We start from the raw sequence: 22414 nt of genomic DNA on the forward strand, positions 1-22414 counted from the left end.
ATAATAGTAAATTTAGCTTTAATTTTATATAAAATTATAAAAAATAATTTTTTTTAAATTTAAAGATTTTAAAATTTGTATAAAAATTTAAAATATATAAATATATATAAAAAATATACATAAGATTGAATTTTTTTTATAAAGATACAAATAATAAAAAAGTTTTAAAATTCAAATATATAAAAATATTTTTAAAAATAAAAAACATTTATTTTTAATGAAAAATAAAAAAAATGTTCTCCCCTCCTAGTCACTCTTCTGTAATTTGTTAACTTACTGAAAGAGATAACAGCAAGATGAAGATAATAAGGAAAGGGAAAAACTAAGATGATGAGTACACTGATTCATAATCCAAGAGCCTATTTATATAGACTTTTACATAATAAGAAAACTAAAAATAGGCACTAACAACTAGAGAAAAAATCTAAAGAAAATAAATCCATAATTTTCAACCACTAAATCCTTGATATGCATAAACTATTTGCCTAGAAATAAGGAAAACAATCCGATTTTATTAACAACTAGATTTTATTAACAATCCCTCCTTTAAACTGAAAAACTCCTTAAACTTCAGTTTACTGGTGCCATTCTTCAAATAGGATCTTCCAAAGTGCAAACTCTCATTAACCTCCTCAAATTTTGGAAGGAAAACAATTTGAGAGGTTTGGTAAATATGTCAGCTAGTTTATCTTCGCTCTTGCACTACTTGAGATCAATTACCCAATCATTGTTAAGATCTCTCAAAAAATAGTACTTTACATCAATATGCTTGCTTCTACCGTGTAATACTGGATTTTTTGAGAGTTTGATAGCTAAATTGTTGTCACAGAAAATTGTTGTAGCTCCCATTCTCTTGAATTTTAGCTTCTTCAAGATTTTCCTCAGCCAAATAGCTTGACAAGCACAGGTTGTTGCAGCAACAAATTTAGCTTCAGTCATTGACAAAGTAACAATAGATTGTTTCTTGGATGACCATGAAACAGCTCCGGTTCCCATCATGAAAACATAACTTGAAGTGTTTTTTCTATCATCCAAATCTCCTACAAAGTCACTGTCAGTGAACCCAAATAAATCCGAAATTTCACCTTTTCTATAAAACAACCCAAAATCCTTGGTTCCTTGCAAGTAACAAAGGATTATCTTGATATCCAATAAATGTATCTCTGTAGGATTCTCCATAAACCTACTAATTAAACTCACAGAATACATTATGTTAGGTCTTGTACCAGTCAAGTACATTAAGCTGCCAACGATCTGCTTATAAAGAGCGTTGTTCACTTTCTTTCCCTCTTTTCTCAATTTCAAACCAAACTCAATGAGGGTGCTTGTTGGATTGCAATCCTTTATATCAAACCTGTTCAAAATATCTTGAACATATTCCCTTTGAGAAATAAATATTCCATCAGCTGATTGCACTACTTCTATGCCAAGAAAATAATGCATCATACCAAGATTTGACATTTCAAACTCAATCATCATAGACTTCTTGAATTCATTAAACATGGAACTACAGTTTCCAGTGAAAATAAGATCATCGACATATAAACTCACAATAAGCATTTTCTTTTCATCGCCAGTTTTAATAAAAAGAGTAGACTCATAAGGACACTTGGTAAAACCAACTTTAAAGAAATAAGCCTCAATTCGACTATGCCAGTCACGTGGGCTTGTTTCAATCCATATAAAGCCTTTTTTAGTTTATAAACCTTATTTTCACTTTCATGTTTAACAAAACCAGTAGGTTGTTCAATAAATACTTACTCTTGAAGCTCACCTTGTAAAAATGCCGACTTTACATCTAACTGAAAGATAGGCTAAGAGTATTGGGCTGCAAGTGAAATCACCAATTTGATTGTATCATGCCTTACAACAAGACCAAAAACTTCTTTTTAATCCACCCTAAACTCTTGCTTATAACCTTTGGCCACTAAGTGCGCCTTATACTTGTCAACTTCTCCATTCTCCTTCAACTTTGTCTTATATACTCATTTGACACCAATTGTTTTGTGCCCTTCTAGAAGCTCAGTCAACTCCCTTATATCATTCCTTTCTATAGTTTCATCTTCTCATCCATTGCTTTTCGCCATTTCGACTCCTTTACAGAATTTTCAAATGTTGTTGGATCACAATCTGCAAATAAGGTAAAGTGGATGATTAGATCTTCAGTTTGACCAATGACAGTTACCTCAAAATCTCTCATCCAAGCTGGTCTTTGTCGAATACAATTAGATCTCAGTGGTTGTTGAAGCATCGTTTGGTGAACTCTCAAGCTAAAATGTTGTTTGAGTCTACTGATCTAAAGGCTGCTACCTTTCAAATTCAATTTCAGTGTCAACAAAGGTTTGAGAAGGTTGCTGGTCATTCCAATTCCAAGTGTTCTCCTCATCAAAAATTACATCCATGTTAATCACAATTTTCTCCGTTAAAGGATTAAACAATTTACATGTTTTAAATGTTTTCACTTACACCTAGAAAGACACACTTCTCTCACTTGTCATCAAGCTTCTTTCTCTTAGCACCTGGAACATGTTCAAAAGTTATGCAACTAAAAATTCAGAAGTGATCTACCCCTAGTCTCCTTCCACAAGCTTCTTCAGGTGTCATGTTTTGAACAAAAGGGCTTCTATCCAAAACGTGGATTCTCTAATTTACTGCCTCTAACTAAAACTATTTTGGGACCCTTCTACTAGCAAGCATGCTCCTAACCATATTCAGTATGGTTCTATTTTTCCTCTCTAATACGCCATTTTGTTGGGGGTATATGCAATGGTAAGCTTTTTTCAAATGCCATGACTTTTACAAAATGCTTCAAATTCCTTGGAGCAATATTCTCCACCACGGTCAGTGTGAAGAGCTTCAATGGTTTTCTCAATTTCATTCTCAACAAGTGCTTTGAAGCTAATAAATGCATTAAATGTGTAATAGGCCAATTTGCCCGGCCCATTTTGTAAAACCAAATAAAAAAGAAAAGAAAAACAAATAGCAGTCCATTTTTAAATGTCCGGTATTACAAATCCCAAATACCAACAACAAACTCGTATGGCCCAACCCGTTTTAACCTAAACTACCCAAACACTAGCCTAGCCCAACTACACCTAGCCCAACATTCATACGGCCCGACACAACCAGAAACTCTAGCGGTAATGGAGAGCTTCCAGCGCCGCAACAGTAGCCTCCCACACGCGCGTCTCCACACCACGCTCCTCCGTACGGCCGTACCTGCAACAGTCACACAAACAACAGCAAAGAAATGGGCCAATAACAAAAAACAGATGGTAACAACAAAAAGAGAGGGATTTCTTTTGTATTTTTCATTTTTCTGGCTATATAAAAGCCAAATATGCATTGTAAACAAAAAAAAAGAGGAGAGGAATATTGTATCAAACACGAAATCAATACAAAGAGGAAAAGGTTTTCTTTTTTCCTTTTTCGATTGGGTTCTTTTTCTTTTCCGATTGTTCATCTTTCTACTTCTGTCTTACTATTTACCGCACATACATACGCGAAGCAAATAAAAGAAAAAGAGAGGGAAACGTACCTGGTGGCGCGACCCCGACTCTCTCCGTCGCCATCGGAGTATGGGCTGAGGTTGACGACTGCTCAAATACCCACGTTACCTGGAGCGGTGCAGAGTTTTTTAGTTTAGGCTTGCTTTTAATGTGGGTGCTAGCTTATTTAGGGTTTATTTTAGTTTAAAAGAAGGGTCATTAAAACGCCGTCGTTTAGAGTCAATCCAATGACTCCGAAACGGCACCGTTCTGAATACCCGTTCCAACGGTGACCCGGTCCGGGAAGGATCCACGCTTCATGGGTCGTTGGTTTATTTATTCGGCAGGTCCCTTCATGTTTAATAGAATCGCAATTTGATTTCTTTTATTTATTTGTAATTTGTATCGCACATTTAACTCTGTATTCATTTAGATCCAAACCCGAACGGTACCGTTTTTGTCTTGGATTGTGATTACTTTAATGTTTACGTTTAATTGTCTGATTGGTCCCTCAATTCTAAAATAGATTTCAACTTAATACAAATCTAATATTCTTTTCCAAATTCGACAAGTTTCTTTTAAAAAATTTTAGAATCAGTTTCACTTTCATTTATTATAAAATTTAACATATTTTTTTGATATTTAACTTTTAATAATGTTTTAAATCCATTGGTTCTATAGTTTTAAAACTTATTTGATTATCATTTTAATTTATTATTAATACTCTCAAAGTTATTATACACTATTAGTTGGAACTTGCTCTACATATTTATTTAATTTCGTTTTTTTTGGAATTTTATTTTTAACTCTATTTTTTATGTTTTATTCTAATTATTGTATCATTTTAAAATTGTTTTATCATATTTAAATTCGTCTTAAAAAATGTTTTTTAAAACAAATAAATTCTTATCTTGATCTATTATTTTTAACACTATCTTGATATTCGGCCTAGTATTGTTTTTAAACTCTTTTATTAGTACAAATTTTTTAGAAAATAACCCAAAAAAATTCTTTCAAATTTTTATTTTAAAAATACTTTATGTTCATTAAATATTATTTCAAATTTCTTTTCTCTCATTTCTTTTCTCTTTTCAAATTAGTTACATTTTATCTTCTTTTAGATTAATAACTTTCGAATGTTGATATTGATATTAACATAACGTATAATTAAAATTATTGTTGCTATGTTTGTTAGTATTAATTTATTATTTGTTCATTTTTTTTTGGTTTGTGTTTGGATTATATATTATCTTTTACGTCATACATTGTTATTCAATCATGTTTCATTTGTAAGAATTGTATCATTTTTAAAGCACAACAAATCATTCTATTTCATAATTTTCATAAATTCTCGAAAGAATGGTGCCTTAACTTACTAGGCTTCGATTCTTCTAAATGAATTCAGATGATCAAGTGTTCAATCTAAAAAAAAACAATCAATTTTTAAAATTAAGCATTTAGGATTTCAAAATGTCGGGTCCTAAATTATTGGACGTGACATTCTGTTATCCCGATTTTAAAATAAAGGCAATATTCGACATTTAGGAATTTGGTGAATTCGAACCCTAACTTATTGGGTTTTGATTTCTTCATTCGACCCAAATGATCAGATATCCTTCTCAAATACATAGGTTTTAAAAGTCAAAAAATAAGCTTAATTTCGCGGATTTAAAATGTTACACTCTAACTTATTGAGTGTGACAATTTATGTCTTCGAAATAAGTGAGTCTCATCGTCCAATTCATTTTACTCAAAATTTTTTTTCAATGGATCATATTTTAAAATCTTTTCAAAATTTCGACATTGAGACATTAAACAATCGATTCGGTACCAATTTTGGGCATTACGAGGGTGCTAACCCTTCCTCGTGCGTAACCGACTCCCGAACCTATTTTCTCAAATCTCGTAGGCCAAAATCATTTTAAGGTGTACCGATCACACCTCAATAAAGGATCGGTGGTGACTCCCATTTTATTTTCAAAGTCGATCCCCGTTTTTTCAAATAAAAAATGGTTTCAACAGCTTGGCGACTCCACTGGGGACACCAAGAGAGTCAGGCCGTAAAATTGATTGTTTTTGTCTTGTTGTCGAAAATTAAAATTTTGATTTGAAAAAACTACGATCTTCTCTTTGTATTTGTTTACATGATTATTGTAAATTGAATTTTATATTTTGTCATCATATTGCATGAAGACTATTAGTCTTCCCCTTTTAAGTGGGAGTGAGAAGCTACTCCTTCGTGAGGTTTTCACCTCCGTGCAGTATAGTGGATCACTTTCAGAATACATTCGTACCTATGTCTTCGTGAGATTTTCATCTCCGTGCAGCTATAGGGAAATGTATTCCCCTGAACCGAACTCGGTCTGTATGAGCCTATAATGGGTGAAGTTCAAGGAATCTGCTGGTTTGGGTACCTCGACTTTAGAACCAAACCTCATATAGTGGACTTAGGAACTTAACCTAGGTAGAGCCACTCCAAACCCCTAGTAGTCATCCGAGTAGGTACTTCTGCTTTCCTTGTTTACTTCTGTTTTGTACTAATCCCCTTTGTTGTGTTTTGATTGTGATTGCATTGCATTTGCATCTAAGGAAAGAGATATTGATTCAAGTCCAATTACTAAATTAGAAAGCTTGTCATGGAATACGGATTCCTTGATAAAGTGGAAAACAATACGGCTACCTTAATATATTCTGAAAAACACATGGAAGAGTTCGTGACCTTGCTTCGTAGCCTAAGGATTCCAGGTGATTGTCTAAGAGCCTTTGGACATTCCAACTCCCTTAAAGAAGCTGACGAGCTTCATGAAGATGGGCAGGTGATGGATCGCGACCAAGACCAAGAAAGGGAGCTAGTAGTGGCATCTATTAGAAATTGGCGAGATTATCTCAAACATGCGCATGAAGAAGAAGATCGATGTTGTTTCTTGGAATATGAGGGTGGGGCTGTGCACGTATCCGTTTTACGTAAAGAAATTTATCTTCTAGAAAAGTTTTCTAAATGTAATTAAATTAGAATCAACGTCTCTTTACGCATTCATTTCATGCATTCGCATTACATGCATTAAAGTCCATTGAAAGGGTCTAATCGAGTAAATTTGTTTCAACTAATCTGGAAAACCAATCAACCAAACATCCTTACGGTACTCATCGCAAAGCCAAAGAAATGGATCAAAGATTAGAGAAATTGGAGCAAATGCAAAAAGAAATGCCAGATCAGCTACAGAAACAAATGGAGCAATTGGAAAAAAATCAACAGGACATGACAGAAAGGATGCGGGAGTCTCAAAAGGACATGATGACTGAGCTGACACAATTACTAAAAGGAATAAATAAGGGGAAATGCCCTATGATAAATGATGAAGAAGAAGACAAAGATAGACCTATCTATCCTCTAGGCTTTACACCTCTACATGCGCAGACTCAGACCGAGGTACCTTCGCGCAGATCCTCTATTTCCATTGGGCCATAGAGGTTTCAAACCGATGTTTCATTACCGATGAACTTTTTGGCCGGATCAGGTCCTAACCCTGGTGATAATCCAGTTAATCTTGCCGTACCGGATTTTGATGAAGCAGCTGAGGAAGGAAAGGCGAATGCAGAATTGCCAAAACAGTGGGAAGATAGGTGTAAATGGTTGGAGGAAAAATTCAAAGCCCTGGAAAGCGCCGATAGTCACCATGGAATCGATGCGAAAGATCTGAGCTTGGTTCCAGACTTAGTACTCCCTCACATGTTTAAGATGCCTGAATTTGAGAAATACAATAGAACTAGTTGCCCTGAGGCAAAATTTTCAGAAGCCATAGGAACTTTTTCCTCTCACTAAAAATACTAAGATGAAGATAACAACAAGATGAAGATAATAAGGAAAAGGGAAAACTAAGATGATGAGTACACTGATTCATAATCCAAAAGCCTATTTATAAAGGCTTTTACATAACAAAAAAACTAAAAATAAGCACTAAAAAATAGAGAAAAAATCTAAAAAAAATAAATCCATAATTTTCAACCATTAAATCTTTGATGTGCATCAAGTATTTGCCTAGAAATAAGGAAAACAATCTGATTGTATTAACAACCAGATTTTATTAACATAATTAACACAAAGAAAACAAATCTTGTGTAACCTTATAAATAAAATTTACTTTTCATAAATAAAATTTAAATAAGTGTATCTATTAACTTTTACGATAGTAATTCCAATTCTCTTGGTACTGGATAATAGTGAAGAAAATAAATTGAAAGAAAAAAAGGAAATAATTATTTGATTCGATTCCAATGCTTCAATTGTCAAAAATGAAATATATATATATTACCTAACAAATTATAAGCGCTAAACCAGTCATGGGTGTTCCCACAGTTCAATTTTATATTACCTAACAAATTATAAGCTTTTTTTTTGAAGTAGTGCAATTTGAGATACGTCTAGATTCTTTTCATCATGTACTTAAAGAATTCTGAAATTTTGGTCCTTACCAAATAATAGTTGTTAAATTCATTAAGTTATTTTATTTCCAAATCCTCACTTTTGCATTTAACATCTAGATCTCTTTCCACTAAGTTTTCCCCATGGAAACTTAGTTTATAAATCAAGTGACCCATTTGTTTACTTGCAAAATGTACTCACAATAATAAGTTCCTAAATAACAAAATAAGTGCTAGACTCTTTGTACAAAACATATACAAATCTTCTGAAATATATGAGATTTCGACTTACTAATATACTTGATCAATTACATTTCAAACACTATCAAAGTAGCAATAAGATCAGCATCAAGAATATCCTAATAAAGTCTAAGATAAGTCACAGATCTCTAAGATAAGATTTTCAAGTCATTCGATCTAATCTCCTTAAAACAGGGGATCTGATTGCTTGATCCAACTAAATCTGCAAAGATTTATCAATCCAAGTTATTGATCTTCAAAGATGGGCCAACAGATATCCAAAGTATCAACAAATATCATAGCCCAAATGTTTTGTCTCAAAATATTGTCAATTCTAAATAAGGCAAGTTGCGTAGCTTGTGTAGTGCCCGTTGTAGTTGTAACTACCAGTGGCATTACTCTCGTAATTGCCTCAAGAGAGATTAAATGATTTTATTGGAGATCTTAGACTAAATATACAATTTTATATATAGTACAAATTCATAGCAAAATTTAAAAAAAAAATAGATTTAACTACTACCATTTGGGTTAGGATTAAAATTTCAAAATTCAGAAAATATAAATATTAAAATTGACCAATTCAAAATATAGATAAACTAAAATTGATTAAATGATTTTGATATTTAATATGATTCTTAAACTTGATTTTGATTTTTTGGGTTGAATTTTAATTCAACCACAATTTTGATTTTGACTTTATAGTAATGTTAATTTATTGTATATTAATTTTGATTTTATTTATTTACATGTTAATTTTCAATTTCATTTTCATTTTCATTTATTCGTATAGAGGTTTTGATTTTGATTTAATTTTTTTCCATACGGGAGCATTTTGATTTTTTACTTTGATCATGTTTAATTGTAGGTTAATATTTTTCATAGAACGGTAGCTTAATTGTTATAAGTAGCTGTCTATAAACGTATAATCGTTTATAGTAAGAATATCACTTAAAAAAATATAAGAAATTAAATTAGCAATGTTTACGAGTATACGAGTCAAATTGTAATATAACATGTGTGTAGAATGGAATACAAGTATTTTGAGGATCGTACCTAAGAGAGGATGAAATAAATCTAATGAAAACCTTTTTATAATAATAAGTCTAAATAGTAATAATTAAATCCTATATTACGATAAATCATAAAATAGATGAATATGATAAATTAAATAAATAAAAATAAAGAAACAGTAAACTAGACAAACAATTAGATAAATTAAACAAATCAAGAAGATTAACTCGTTTCAAGGGTTGTAATTAACTTCGGATTAGGGTTTAAGGAGGATTAGCAATCAATAAACCAATTATTACCTTCTGACCTCTAACTGAGTAATTGATTAGTTGATACTCGCTTATCTCTTGATCTCACTTTCTCAACCATGATAAACTATGATTTACTCAGTGAAACTTATCTCCCGGTTTTGTTTAACCTATGATAACTTCTTAAGTTGTTAAGCCTAGGGTTAAGAAACGCGTAATCTATACCAACTAATCCCTTTGAGAAACCCTAAATCCTCCATTAACCACATCCCCACTCATTAATCTCCCCTAAGGGATTTAATCACTCATTTTATTCATAATCTTAATCTCAATTGAATAAAACATATAAAGAACACGATTGAATCGAAACAGAAAAGATATTAGAATAATCCTGATTTTGATGTTGAATGGAGCACTGAGTAACGAATCTCTCAATTGGAATAATCAAATATCAATGCTTGCGAATAAGAAATAACTGAAATACTTCAATATTATAAAATAACTCTTGGATCGAAACCGATTCCAAAAGGAAAAACAAAGTTGTTTATGAAAAGCGAGAGAAAATTATATTAATTCTACTCCTAAATTACTAGGGTTTTGAATGCGTCTAAGACAACTTCGTTACATCAAACCCCTAAGGTTTTATTCATATGAATGTTGGCATGTAACACCCCCTAACCCGTATCAGTTGTCAGAATAGGGTTTCGGAGCATTACCGAGTAATCATAATCTAAATCATTCATTTCTAAACATTTTAAAAATCATAATATAACTTATCATTAACATGCACAGAGTCCCTTACTAAAGCCTTTGAGGGTTTAAAATCATCAAAATATTTGAAAATTTTAGGAAAAAGTTAAAAAAAATTTAACTGCAGGGTTTACATGGCCAAGTCACACGCCCGTGTGTTTGGCCGTGTGGGCATTCAAAGTAGGGACACACGGCCATGTCCCAGCCCGTGTCTGTGCTCGTGTAACTCACTGACTTGGGTCACACGGCCAAGCCACACGTCCTTGTGCCAGGTCGTGTACCCTTCAAAATGGCCTCGCATGCCCGTGTGCTAGCCGTGTGTCTCACACGGCCAAGTCACACTCCCGTGTGTCTAGCCGCATGGACCAAAAATGTGCCTTTAATAACAAGTTTACCATTTCCTACTTGTTTGGACATTAAGTAACTCAAAATTCATTCGTTTAACCTATTCAAAACACAATCACACACACTTAAAACATGCCAAAACAATCATCCTAGGTGTCTAACCAATGTACCCTCATTGGTACCACATTTACACCATCAAAACATATCATCAATGCATCATTCAAATCCAAATTATAAATATACCAAAATCACTCCATTTAGCCTAGTTCATAACCACCTAAACATCAACTAAGATTCACAAACACCTAACTTATCTTAGTTCAATTCAACATACCATATTATGGCTTCAAACACAAACACATGTTTATATATATATACCAACCAACATTACACTTATAACTTTAATTACAATCCATCCACAAAATAACTATCATCTAGATATCCTAGGTACATGCCAATGCAAAAGATAAACGTCACAACATTTGAGTTCGGGATCGTTGCTGGATGCTGAATCGACGATCAAAAGAGAAGTACCTAACCTGCGCAAGGAAAACTAAAACCATACGCTGAGTAAAACTCTGTGATAATTCTATAACCTGAATATTTAAAGACAAAAGAGTACAAAATGCATAATTGAAATATAAACACATATTAATGACTAAGATCACAACTATCATATGCCAACCTTTTGAATTCATACATAGTAGCATATCATTTCATACTATATTCCACTTACACATGCTATTATATTTCATTTGTTTAACAAATGTTCCAATTCTCATACTTGCTATATAAATAGCTTTTCACCTATCAAACCACATTTCATTTTAACAATTTCATAATTCAACTATATTCAATCAATGAGTACATTACTCATATATCTCATTTATAATCACAACTTTTTCACCTTTCATATATCAATTCACTTTTCCATTTCCAATTCACATATTTTGTCATTTCAATATCGATTACAGAATTTGTTATTTAATTACCCCTATTAACACAACTTGAACTCGAACGGATACATAGATCCAACCAACACACCAGTTTGGCACCCAGTGCCTCATCGGGTAAATCTGAAGTAATAACTGCGCCTAGTGCTATATAAATTGACACCCAGTGTCTCATCGGTTAAACTAAAGTAAATTGGCACCCAGTGCCTCATTGACTCGAAGTCGAAGAAATTCCTGAACTCTTCCTATCCTACGGCATGCTATCTATATCCGACTCAGCCCGATACAGTTAATAGGGTTTAATTTCACATTTCAAATACAACCAATACCCAATTCTCATATTTGTACATATATTCATTTGAATTCAAATAATCAATACATTCATAATGTATGTATCAATTCTGTAACAGTCCGATTTTGGGTCTAGATGGAACAGTGGTTTTTGGACGATAAATCCGACGAGGAAAAAAAATGTAATGGCCAAAATTTTCAGAGGTGTCAGAACGGTGATTCGAGACCACTAAATTTGACAAATGAGTAGAAAATATTATTAATTTAGTGAGTATAAGTTAAATGTGAAGTTAGGAAAATTTTTGAAATAGTGAATAGTGCACTAGAAAAAAAATATTAAAATAATTAGAATAAAAAGCAGGGTATCGAGACCTCAGAGATTTTAAATCGAGCCATAAATATTTTTATAAATATTTATGGAGTGTTAAAAAGTTAGTATTAAAGTTTCGTTAAGAAATTTTAAAGTTCCGATAATTAATTGAACAAAAAGGACTAAATTGTAACAAATGCAAAATTATGGGAAATGATTAAATAGCTTAAATGATAAAAGGAAGAGGGATTAAAAGGAAAATAGGCTCAAGGTCTATTTGGGCTGGACGGCAAAGGCATGAAATCAGCAACAAAGTAAGGAGAATTAAGGGCAAAATTGGAATGTTGCAAAATTTACTTAATAAAGTTAGGACCAAAGTAGAATTATCTAGATTTCTCTTTATTTTTCTGCATTCTCATCAGCAAAAACACCATAGAAGAGTTTCCTTAAGCTGGTTCTTCCTATTTTTACTGCAGGTAAGTTCAATTCTTGATTATTTCTTGAAATTTTGGTGTTTTTGTGACTTTTACAACTAGGCCCACTTGTTGAATTCATTAGTTTTTGATTCTATGAAAGAAGTTGAAAGTTGCTATGAACATGTGCTGGAAGTATATGATGATTTAGCATTGAATTAGAGCTTTAAATTGTTCATATGCTGGTTTTATTGAAAGAATTGAATAGAAAGTGAATGTTTGGGACCTAATAGTAAAAGAGTTTGAAGATAGAGTTATATGTGAAAATTCTGAATTTCAATAGTTGTGAAAAAACTTATAATGTCTAGGTAAAGTATTAATTGAGAAAATTAGATTAATTTAGGGGTTAATTGAGAAAGGACCGAATTGTATAAACTATGAAATTTGGGGCAAAATGGAAATCAACATTTTGCACTAAAGCAGTTTTGGACAGCAACAGTAGTATAACTTTGAAAAATCACCAAAAATTGTGGGAATTGAATTAGAGGGTGAATAAAATATGAAATTAAATCTTATTGAGCCTGGTTTCTCATAGAAGAAACGGTGTAAGCAATGGAATTGTAAATCATGAGATATAATAAATTTTGTGAGACAATGTCAGAATGATTTGGGGTTCCCCTGTTCTGACTTTTGAAAATCATTAAAAATTGAATAAAAATAATTATGAGTTATAATTCATATGCTTAGAATCCTTAATGAGTCTATTTTCAAATGAAATAAACTAAAACATAATCCAAATTCTTTAAAATTAGATAATTCATTTTTAGTGAAGAGTGGTTGGAACTGTCAGACAGCGGAACAGGGGAAACTTTAAAGAATAAATTGTACTATTTGGCTAAACTAAAAATTCTGAAAATTTTATGGTAAGAAGGTATGTGAGTCTAGTTTCAGGAAAAATTAACGGATCTTAATTTGGAGCTCTGTAGCTCTGGATAAAAATAATTTAGTGACTCTGACTCGGATAAACAGCTTTGAATATACATGTGAGTGAATAGTGAAATTATAGCTAATGTTGTTTAAGTGTGTTATACACATTAAGGATGTGGAATAGAGAGGAGGAGGAGGAGGAAAATTGGGAAATATATGAATTATTTGTGTATAATTGGTCATATGCTTGATTATAATTGATAAACGATGAAATAGAAATGATGCTTATATTTGTGCATTATTGGTCATGGTTTAAGCTCATGTGTGAAAATAAAGTTTCATAGTATGTGTGTATGGTATATTCGGTATATGATTTGGCATGAAATAATGTCATGAATGGTTTATGAATTAACACATGTTGGTAAGCCTGATACATGAATAAATGTTGTGCTCATTCATGCTTATAATGCTTATGCTATATGTGTATTTGGCTAACATATTTGGTGTATATGCTTAGGCTTTGGCCAAGTAGTGGCTAGATTATGCCACGTTAAATTTATAAGTTATGCATTGAAATGGTTTATTTTGTGGTTAGTTCCAAAAAGAGTTATGTTTAAATACACTAGCTTGCAACTATGGTTGAATGATATGCTTATATCTTGTGTGATGTGCATAGAAACAAGTGTGGAAAGAGAATGAAATAGTAAGTTCATATGGCTGAAATTTAATGGTTAAATGTTAATTTCATGAATTATATGATGTATGATGAAATGTATTTAGTGTTGAAATGAGAGTAAAATAAAAATGCGAAAATCGAACCAATGATCAAATTAAGCGGAATGCCGGATTTGAGTACTTCTGATCAAGAGATAAAGTGATAAGTGGTAGCTTTAGCTACACTTATCTGATCAAGTGACAAAGTGATAAGTGCTACACTTATCTGATCAAGTGACAAAGTGATAAATGGTAGCCTTAGCTACACTTATCTGATCAGGGACAAGTGATAAGTGATCATACGTAAGACCATAGTTATACTATGGCAAAGTCAAAGTGAAGTACTCAATTTTCCGTAACCGTTCCCTAATTTGATTAAGGAAGGTAAGTGACAAATTGGCCCAAATGAATTAAAGTAAATGGATAAGTGGTAGTGTATTTATACCAGGATGATGTTGTTATTTAAGCTAAAGTGATATTTTCATTGCAAAATTGAGAATTTCATAAATGTGTTATTGAATAGTATAATCGATAAACGTTGAGTTAAATGGTAAATACGTATTAGTTTTGAACTTAATGTCATTGAATTGTACGTGAATTAAATGGAAATTGCTAGTGAATTGATTTAAATTGTGAGCATGAGAAGTTGCGAATTGAATGAAATGGAAATGAAACATTGAATTGCATGAGTATGTATCGGGTCTCGTAGGCCCTAATTATTATGATTATAATATTTTGAGGATATATTGTGAAAAGTTATAGAAGCATGTTAATTATTTTGAAAGTTTTAATTTAGATGAAATTTTATAACTCGGTTAAATACATTTACAAGTGTATGTGTTTTGGTAATGCCTCGTACCCTATTCTGGTGTTGGATACGGGTAAGGGGTGTTACAAATTCAATCCATTTCAATCAACTATCTAAATGCCTAATACTCACCTCACACACTTAACAAATGTATTAAATCGAATTACAACAATTGACAACTAGGTTCAGATTTATAGAAATACAAACCGTGAATTCTGAGCTATTCGACGTCAATTTTATCCTTCCCCCTTTTAGTTGAGGATTCAGGTACGACGTTAGCTACGAAATTAAAATAATTAAAATTCATCAACACAACTCAATTCAATTTCACATTGATCATTTCAAATTTTTCTCAATATTTTCTTAAATTCCAATTTAGTCCTTAAATTGAGACTAATTTTTATTCTTTACAATTAATTCTATATTTTTATACAAATTTCACTTTAAACTAAATTTAACTCCCTATTTTCAATTAAACCCCTAAATTTTGAATTTTTCACAATTTAGTCTATATTACTCAAAATTTACAATTTGTTATACAATTTAATCCTTTTCCATTTCTAGTTTAAAAATCTATCAATTTAATCCCTAATACTAAAACTATTTAACATTTATAACATTTAAAATCTTAATAAATTTTAAAATTACTACATGATTCGAGTAGCCCTATGTACCGGGATTTCAAAAATATAAAAGTTACAAGCAAAAGAACCAAATTGACTAACCAATTGAAGTTTGAACCCTAAAAGTACCTAGGCCGTGCGTGAGTTTCTCCTTTTTCTTTCTTTCTTTTGCATGTCTTTCTTTCTTTTCTATTTCATTTTATTATACTTTTTTATTATACTTAATATTTATTTATCATATTATTTATTATAATACATATACTTACTTTTACTTTTAATTATTATAACCATTATACTTATAAATTTCATTTTATAATTCATAATATATATAACATATATTTATAACATATGCCGTTCACTATACATATATATAGGTATAATTACTACATTGGCCCTTTAATTAATTTTTAATCTATAATTCAACTTTTAACTCAAATGCGATTTAGTCTTTATACCTAATTACTTTTAATTCAAGTAAATTCACTTAACCGAAACCTAATTAACTACACAAATAACTTCGTAAATATTTATTAAAAATATTTACGAGTCTGATTTACGAAAACGGAGTCCCAAGAATATACTTTCCAAAATCCCTGATTATCGGGTCATTACATGGCCGCCTGAATTAGGTCTTCAGCACGTCCTAGGCCTTCGTATAAAGTTGATTGTGCAGACGAAAATAGCCTTAAAGTACTTGGGCACCACGTCGGGGCTATGTCGCGCCATGCAAGGTCTATGGCACGACACGACAAGCAATTTATGGCTTCCTTGGTTCGTATCTGTAACACCCCGACCCATGTCCATCGACGGATTAGAGTTACGAGGCATTACCGATCAAAATTTAATATCATAAATCAAGCAATTATCCAAACATTTATGTCATTTCAATTTACTAACTATACTACATATAATACAAATATTATTTTCAAATTAGGCTTAACTATACTAATTTATAAAACTATTTACAAATATGCTAAACACATCACACTACCATATAAATAACCGAAATTTTTGCATAAGCTTAAACATCATATATATATCAAATAGATCACAACCATAAAACCAAACTTAACCAAAATGAATAAGCCATTTTCGCATGGCTCAAATTCACACATCCCAAAATTAAACATATAAACTAGACTATACATGCCATAGGTTCGACTTCAAAATTTATAAAATACCAAAGACAGTCGATAGTGTGATAGACTATGCTGATGATCCCCGAGCTCGTAACGCGACTCCAAAATCTATAAAACAGAGTAAACAAATACAAACACACATTAAGCTATTAAAGCTTAGTAAGTTATACGCAAAAAAAATTAAAATTCATTTATATATAAATGCATAATAATACTTATTCCATCATTAAGATAAAATAAACCAAATATCCTAATTTTCGTACCATCTAACACTTTAAATAAAAAAAAATCACATTGTATTTTCATATAAACAAACCATATGGCCAAATACACATAAATCTTTAGCAAAGCCAAATATTCAATAAATCATTATGTCAAAACATGCTTATATTCAAATGGTAAACTCATACTATATATTTCATTTGAAACTATTATCAAATTATAACAATCAACTTACCTTAACACTAATTAAGCAAATGGCTAACACATACCTGAATAATTTAGCTTTTACTATTACTCACATAAGATTTTTATAACATAGACTTGTATAAAACACCGGCATAAAGCCTGCTAGGCACAAAGCCCGATACATTCCACCGGCACAAAGCCTGCTAGATATAAAGTCTGTTACATTTCACCGGCACAAAGCCTGCTAGACATAAAGTCTGATACATTTCACCGGCACTAAGCCTGCTAGACATAAAGTCTGAAGTAATTCACCGGCATCAAGCATGCTAGACGTAAAGTCTGAAACATCTTATTTTCAAACTATATATATAGTATATAAAATCCATGTATAGAGATTCAGCTCAAAATTCATTACTTATATTTTTAAAACACATGGATATATAAATCTCCATCACCAAATCTAACTTGATAATTCAATAATTCAACCAAAACATATTTGTATATATAACCTCATACTTTTGATTCTACTACTAATATCATAAGATTTAACTTATAATACACTATGTGTCTTTAACATTCAAACATATTAAAATAATCTAAGCTAATAATTTCATACCATTTATTCAATACAAAACTTGTACATTTGCATATACGTTCACATTTGACTTCATGTATACATATATAATTCCAAACCTAATTTCAATTCAAGAAATTATACATGTACATTTATACATATTCGAATCTACCATATAAATATATAAATTCATACTCAATTTCAAAACATAAACTTATACATATATATATGACATATCTAAATTCAATACACAACACATATATCTGCATACTCATTCGAATCTATATATATATACAATTATAACATACATATACCACAAATCAAATCCAAGAGTTTATATATAAATGTACTTATATAATCATTCAAACCTTATACATATATATATACATATGCCTTGTACATATCTTTGATTAATCTAATAATTTATACATGTATATACTTATACATCGTTTATACTTCAACTAAATTTAAAGGTTTATATAAGTATAAACCTATATATATATTCAAACATTAATAATACATGTATATCATTCATACTTTATTTTATTTCAATCAATATGCCTTTAAATTTAAGTTCAACAAAATACAATACATTTACATACCTATATATCGATTTAATAACATTAAATAGCTATTAGACTTACCTCGGATATCAACGGACACGATCGACTACTCGACTACTTTCGTTTTCCCCCGATCCAATTCCGTTTTCCTCGTTTCTTGATCTAAACACATTTAAATTTAACCTTTTTATTCATCAAAATATTCAATTAACTCCAAAAATACATAAATGGACAAATTACTATTTTGCCCCTGACATTTTACACTTTTTACAATTTAGTCCATTTTTGCACAAAACACAAAATACATAAATTTTGCCCACATTATGTTAGGGCCGAATATTTCATAGACCCATATAGATCCTTGCATGTCATTTATTTCACCTTTTAGTCCCTCAATTAAATATTTTTTACAAATTAATCCAAAATAATTAAATTCATCAAAAATTCAAGAACACACATTATAATCTATCACATATCTTTCATATTTCATCATCAACTATTACCAAGCTCAAGTATTCATAAATGGCATGTCTCAAAATCACTATCAAATTCTAAAATTAAAGCATGGGCTAGATATAACACGAAGCAACGATCACAAAAACGTAAAAATCATCAAAAACCGAAACCAAACATACCTTAAATCAAGCATCAAAGATGGCCGAATAGCTAGGTTGTTCTTCTTTTATTTTCTTTTCTTAGTTTCGAATAGATGATAAGGAAATAAAAGATGATGGTGGTCTTTATTTGTTTAATTATAATATTATAATATACTATATATTATAACATTTATAATTAATATAAAAACTATATATATTATACACATAATGCCGCCCACTATTCTTTTTAATGGTTAAATTGCAAAACTAAACCTCCATATTAAAAGAACAACCACTATTCAGCCCCTTTTTAAAAATAACCATTAAATTTTTATTTTACGCGATTTAATCCTTTTTATTTAATCGGACACTCAAACGGCGAAATTAAAGCACGAAATTTTTACACTAGTAAATTCACACATAATAAACACAGAAAATAATATTAAAATATTTTTTTGACTCGGACTTGTGGTCCCGAAACCACTATGTCCGATTAGAGTCAAAACCGGGTTGTTACAGTATCATGCTTTGACGGCTCAAGAAGCTTATACATCACTCGTCTCTTGCTCCTACGTCCATTGGGCCTATAATTAATCAACCTGCACACTCAAGTCAACACATTAGCACTATCTAAGACCCGTGTCGGTCTAATAGGTCACCACACTTACAAAATGAGTTAAAAAAATTATTTTTAATTATTTTTAATACTAAGTACTAAATACCGAAAATGTAATAATAAGTATTAAAACGGCTAGAAAACAAGCTCTATAAGTGTGCAAATAGACCGAAATTACTACTAGATTTGATGCTAGGTCAATAAACATCATTTCATTCGAAATATAAATCGTTTCATTTAGTTGGATTTATAGAGAGGAGAAAAACATTGACCAATAAGCGGGGAGAATTTATCTTTTTATGACCGAGATAATTTATTTATTTTCTTTTCATAAATAGAGTCACAAAATGTATTTTTAGACGAGAGAAAATTATTTTCAAATTTAAATTTTAAGCCACTAAAAAAGCAAATTAAAGAATTTAGTAAGCTAGTCGATTGAGTTTTAGCTCGGTTGGTATCGACATTGTTGTCAGTGTAGGAGAACGTGGGTTCAAGTACGCTGAAAGACATTATTCTCCTATTGAAGGATTGGGGTGGGGTTATAAGTAGTTTTAGGTATGAGATAATGTTTAAAAAAAATTAGTAAGCTTAAATCTAATTTCCTAGAGGACAAATATCTTTCCCCTAAAATTAGATGATTAGAAGCTTAAATTTCATTAACTAAAAATAACCCTTCGGAAAAAGGAAATACAAATACCATTTAAACTAGTTTGACTAAGACTTGTCTAATGGGAAAGATCCTACATTCTCAATTGAACTAACCAATATTTTAAATGGCAAAATTTATTGGTGTAGTTATTCTAACTATAAATGAAAAGCTGGATAGTAAGTCATGGAATCTAAATGAGTACCATTTTTCAATAAACAAACTAATTTCATCACTCATGGCCTTCACTGCTATGTTCTTGGTGGTATTGTGTATGTCAAATCCTGTTCCATCACATCACTATTTGTTGAATACAGATATTTTAGGGGAAATAAAAACCCTAATAATAGAAAATTGCCAAGTACATGAAGCCTTTCAAACCAAAATTCAACCTAATTTACACCAAGTGTGCAATCATTCTAACCGGTAACACTATATATTCAGCAAAGATTCATCTCTTTTCTTCATTCTACTAACCAAACATTGCCTGGAAAAAATTGGATTCGTTGAGCCTGGAAAAACAATGGTGATAACAATCACAATTCGGGAACTTCTATTTCCAGTTTCATTTCTCTTGCTTCTTCCATGTGAAGCAGGTGCCAACATCTCTTATCCCTTGCGCTGTTAGATATTGTCAATATATAGGAATGGGAGATTTTTATAATCAGTGCTTGAAGGGTTTTCTTTTCTTTTTTAATTTGGATTTGCTTGCAGTTGCTGCAACACTTGGAATCTGCTATGGCCGTGTTGCCAACAACCTCCCACCAACCTTGGAAGTGATCAACATTCTCAAAACCAATGGCATTTCGAATGTCCGAATCTTCGATCCTGATCCGTTTACTTTACAGTCATTTTCAGGCACCGGGATCAATCTCATGACCGGTGTCCCTAATGAAGCCCTCCCTTCACTTGCCTCAGGCACACCAGCCTCTGCACTCCAATGGCTCCAAACCAACATATTCGCGCATATTGTTCCGAGCCAAATCCGATATATTGCGGTTGGAAATGAGGTACTCCTTAAAGACTCATTCTATTCTCCCTATATTGTACCCGCTATTGTTAACCTTTACCAAGCACTTAAAATGCTAAACCTTGATGGTACAATCAAGTTATCCTCCCCTCAAGCAGCATCCGTGCTCTCTGTATCCTACCCTCCCTCGCTCGGAGCCTTTGATCCTTCCCTTCGTGCTGTCTTGCGCCCTTTACTGAGTTTCTTGCATGAGACGAAATCACCATTCATGGTCAACGTGTATCCATACTTCAGCTACACAAGCAGTAGGTCGAATCAAGTAACGTTGGACTACGCATTGTTTAGAAGCAATGACATGGTTCAAGACGGCCAGTTGATGTATGGCAATCTGTTTGAAGCGAGCTTAGATGCAGTGGTTCATGCAATGGAGAAAGAAGGGTTTGCAGAAGTCGAGGTGGTCGTGTCGGAGACAGGGTGGCCAAAGGGCGGAGGGGAGGCAGCCAGCGTGGAGAATGCACTGGCTTACAACGAGAATGTGGTGAGGAGAGTAGTGGGAAATGTAGGGACACCAAGGAGGCCTGGGGTGGGAATTGAGGTTTATTTGTTTGATCTGTTTGATGAGAATGGGAAAGGTGGAGATGAGTGTGAGAAGCATTTTGGGATATTTGGACTTGATGGCGTCAAGGCCTATGATCTTAGATTTAATTCAGAAAATTAAGTTGGATGTAACCAATAAATAGGATTCATCTTCTTGACAACCTCTTATACTTTCTTTTTTGATTTGGACTTCACTGAGTGCAATTGAAAATATTGAACCGGAGATCAATCTGGGTAGATTTCTAATTTTCAATTTTTAATCATTTTAAACAATAAAAATATATACATTAATGATAGTTAATAAAATTTCCTAAAAATTTAAAACGTCTAAAAATTGCTCTTACAGAAGAGAACATAAAAACTAGTTAAAAAATCTTCATTCTTTTTGGGTGTCACTGAATTATTAATTTTTCTGATTTAGTCACTGAACTTTTCAAAATGATCACTTTTTTAGCTGTTACTTATTGTTAGATGATGTGGGCCTTTTTTATTGGACTAATAATAAATTTAATCCTCCAATATTTACACATTCAATCCAAAAATATTTAACAAATTCAACTCTCAATGTTTACAAAATTTGTCATCTTAGTTTAACTTCTAAAAAAATCAATAAATTTAACCCTCAAATTTACAAAATTTATCAAATTATTGAAATAGAACTAATTTGATAAATTTTGAGAACTAAATTTATAAAAGGTCAAATTTATTAAATATTTTATATTTAGAATCAAATATGAAATGGTATCTTAATTGTAAAATGTG

General features: G+C 31.6%; 1 protein-coding gene across 1 annotated transcript; it reads left to right on the forward strand.

Annotated features, from left to right (window-relative positions):
• Positions 1 to 20523: 20523 nt before the first annotated feature.
• Positions 20524 to 21875, forward strand: LOC121224164 (glucan endo-1,3-beta-glucosidase). Its single transcript, XM_041106917.1, has 2 exons — positions 20524 to 20681; positions 20800 to 21875. Exons 1-2 carry the CDS (start codon positions 20609 to 20611, stop codon positions 21771 to 21773), a joined length of 1047 nt encoding a protein of 348 aa, XP_040962851.1. The 5' UTR covers positions 20524 to 20608; the 3' UTR covers positions 21774 to 21875.
• Positions 21876 to 22414: the final 539 nt, after the last annotated feature.

The sequence above is a fragment of the Gossypium hirsutum genome, chromosome D12 (genome assembly GCF_007990345.1).
Source record: "Gossypium hirsutum isolate 1008001.06 chromosome D12, Gossypium_hirsutum_v2.1, whole genome shotgun sequence".
NCBI classification, from domain to species: domain Eukaryota; kingdom Viridiplantae; phylum Streptophyta; class Magnoliopsida; order Malvales; family Malvaceae; genus Gossypium; species Gossypium hirsutum.

Excerpts from the sequence above, each read along its gene's own strand:
- LOC121224164 (XM_041106917.1), top strand. The coding sequence starts at position 20,609 with ATGGTGATAACAATCACAATTCGGGAACTTCTATTTCCAGTTTCATTT. Across the intron at positions 20,682-20,799 it reads GCTTCTTCCATGTGAAGCAG|TTGCTGCAACACTTGGAATC; the intron begins GTGCCAACATCT and ends ATTTGCTTGCAG.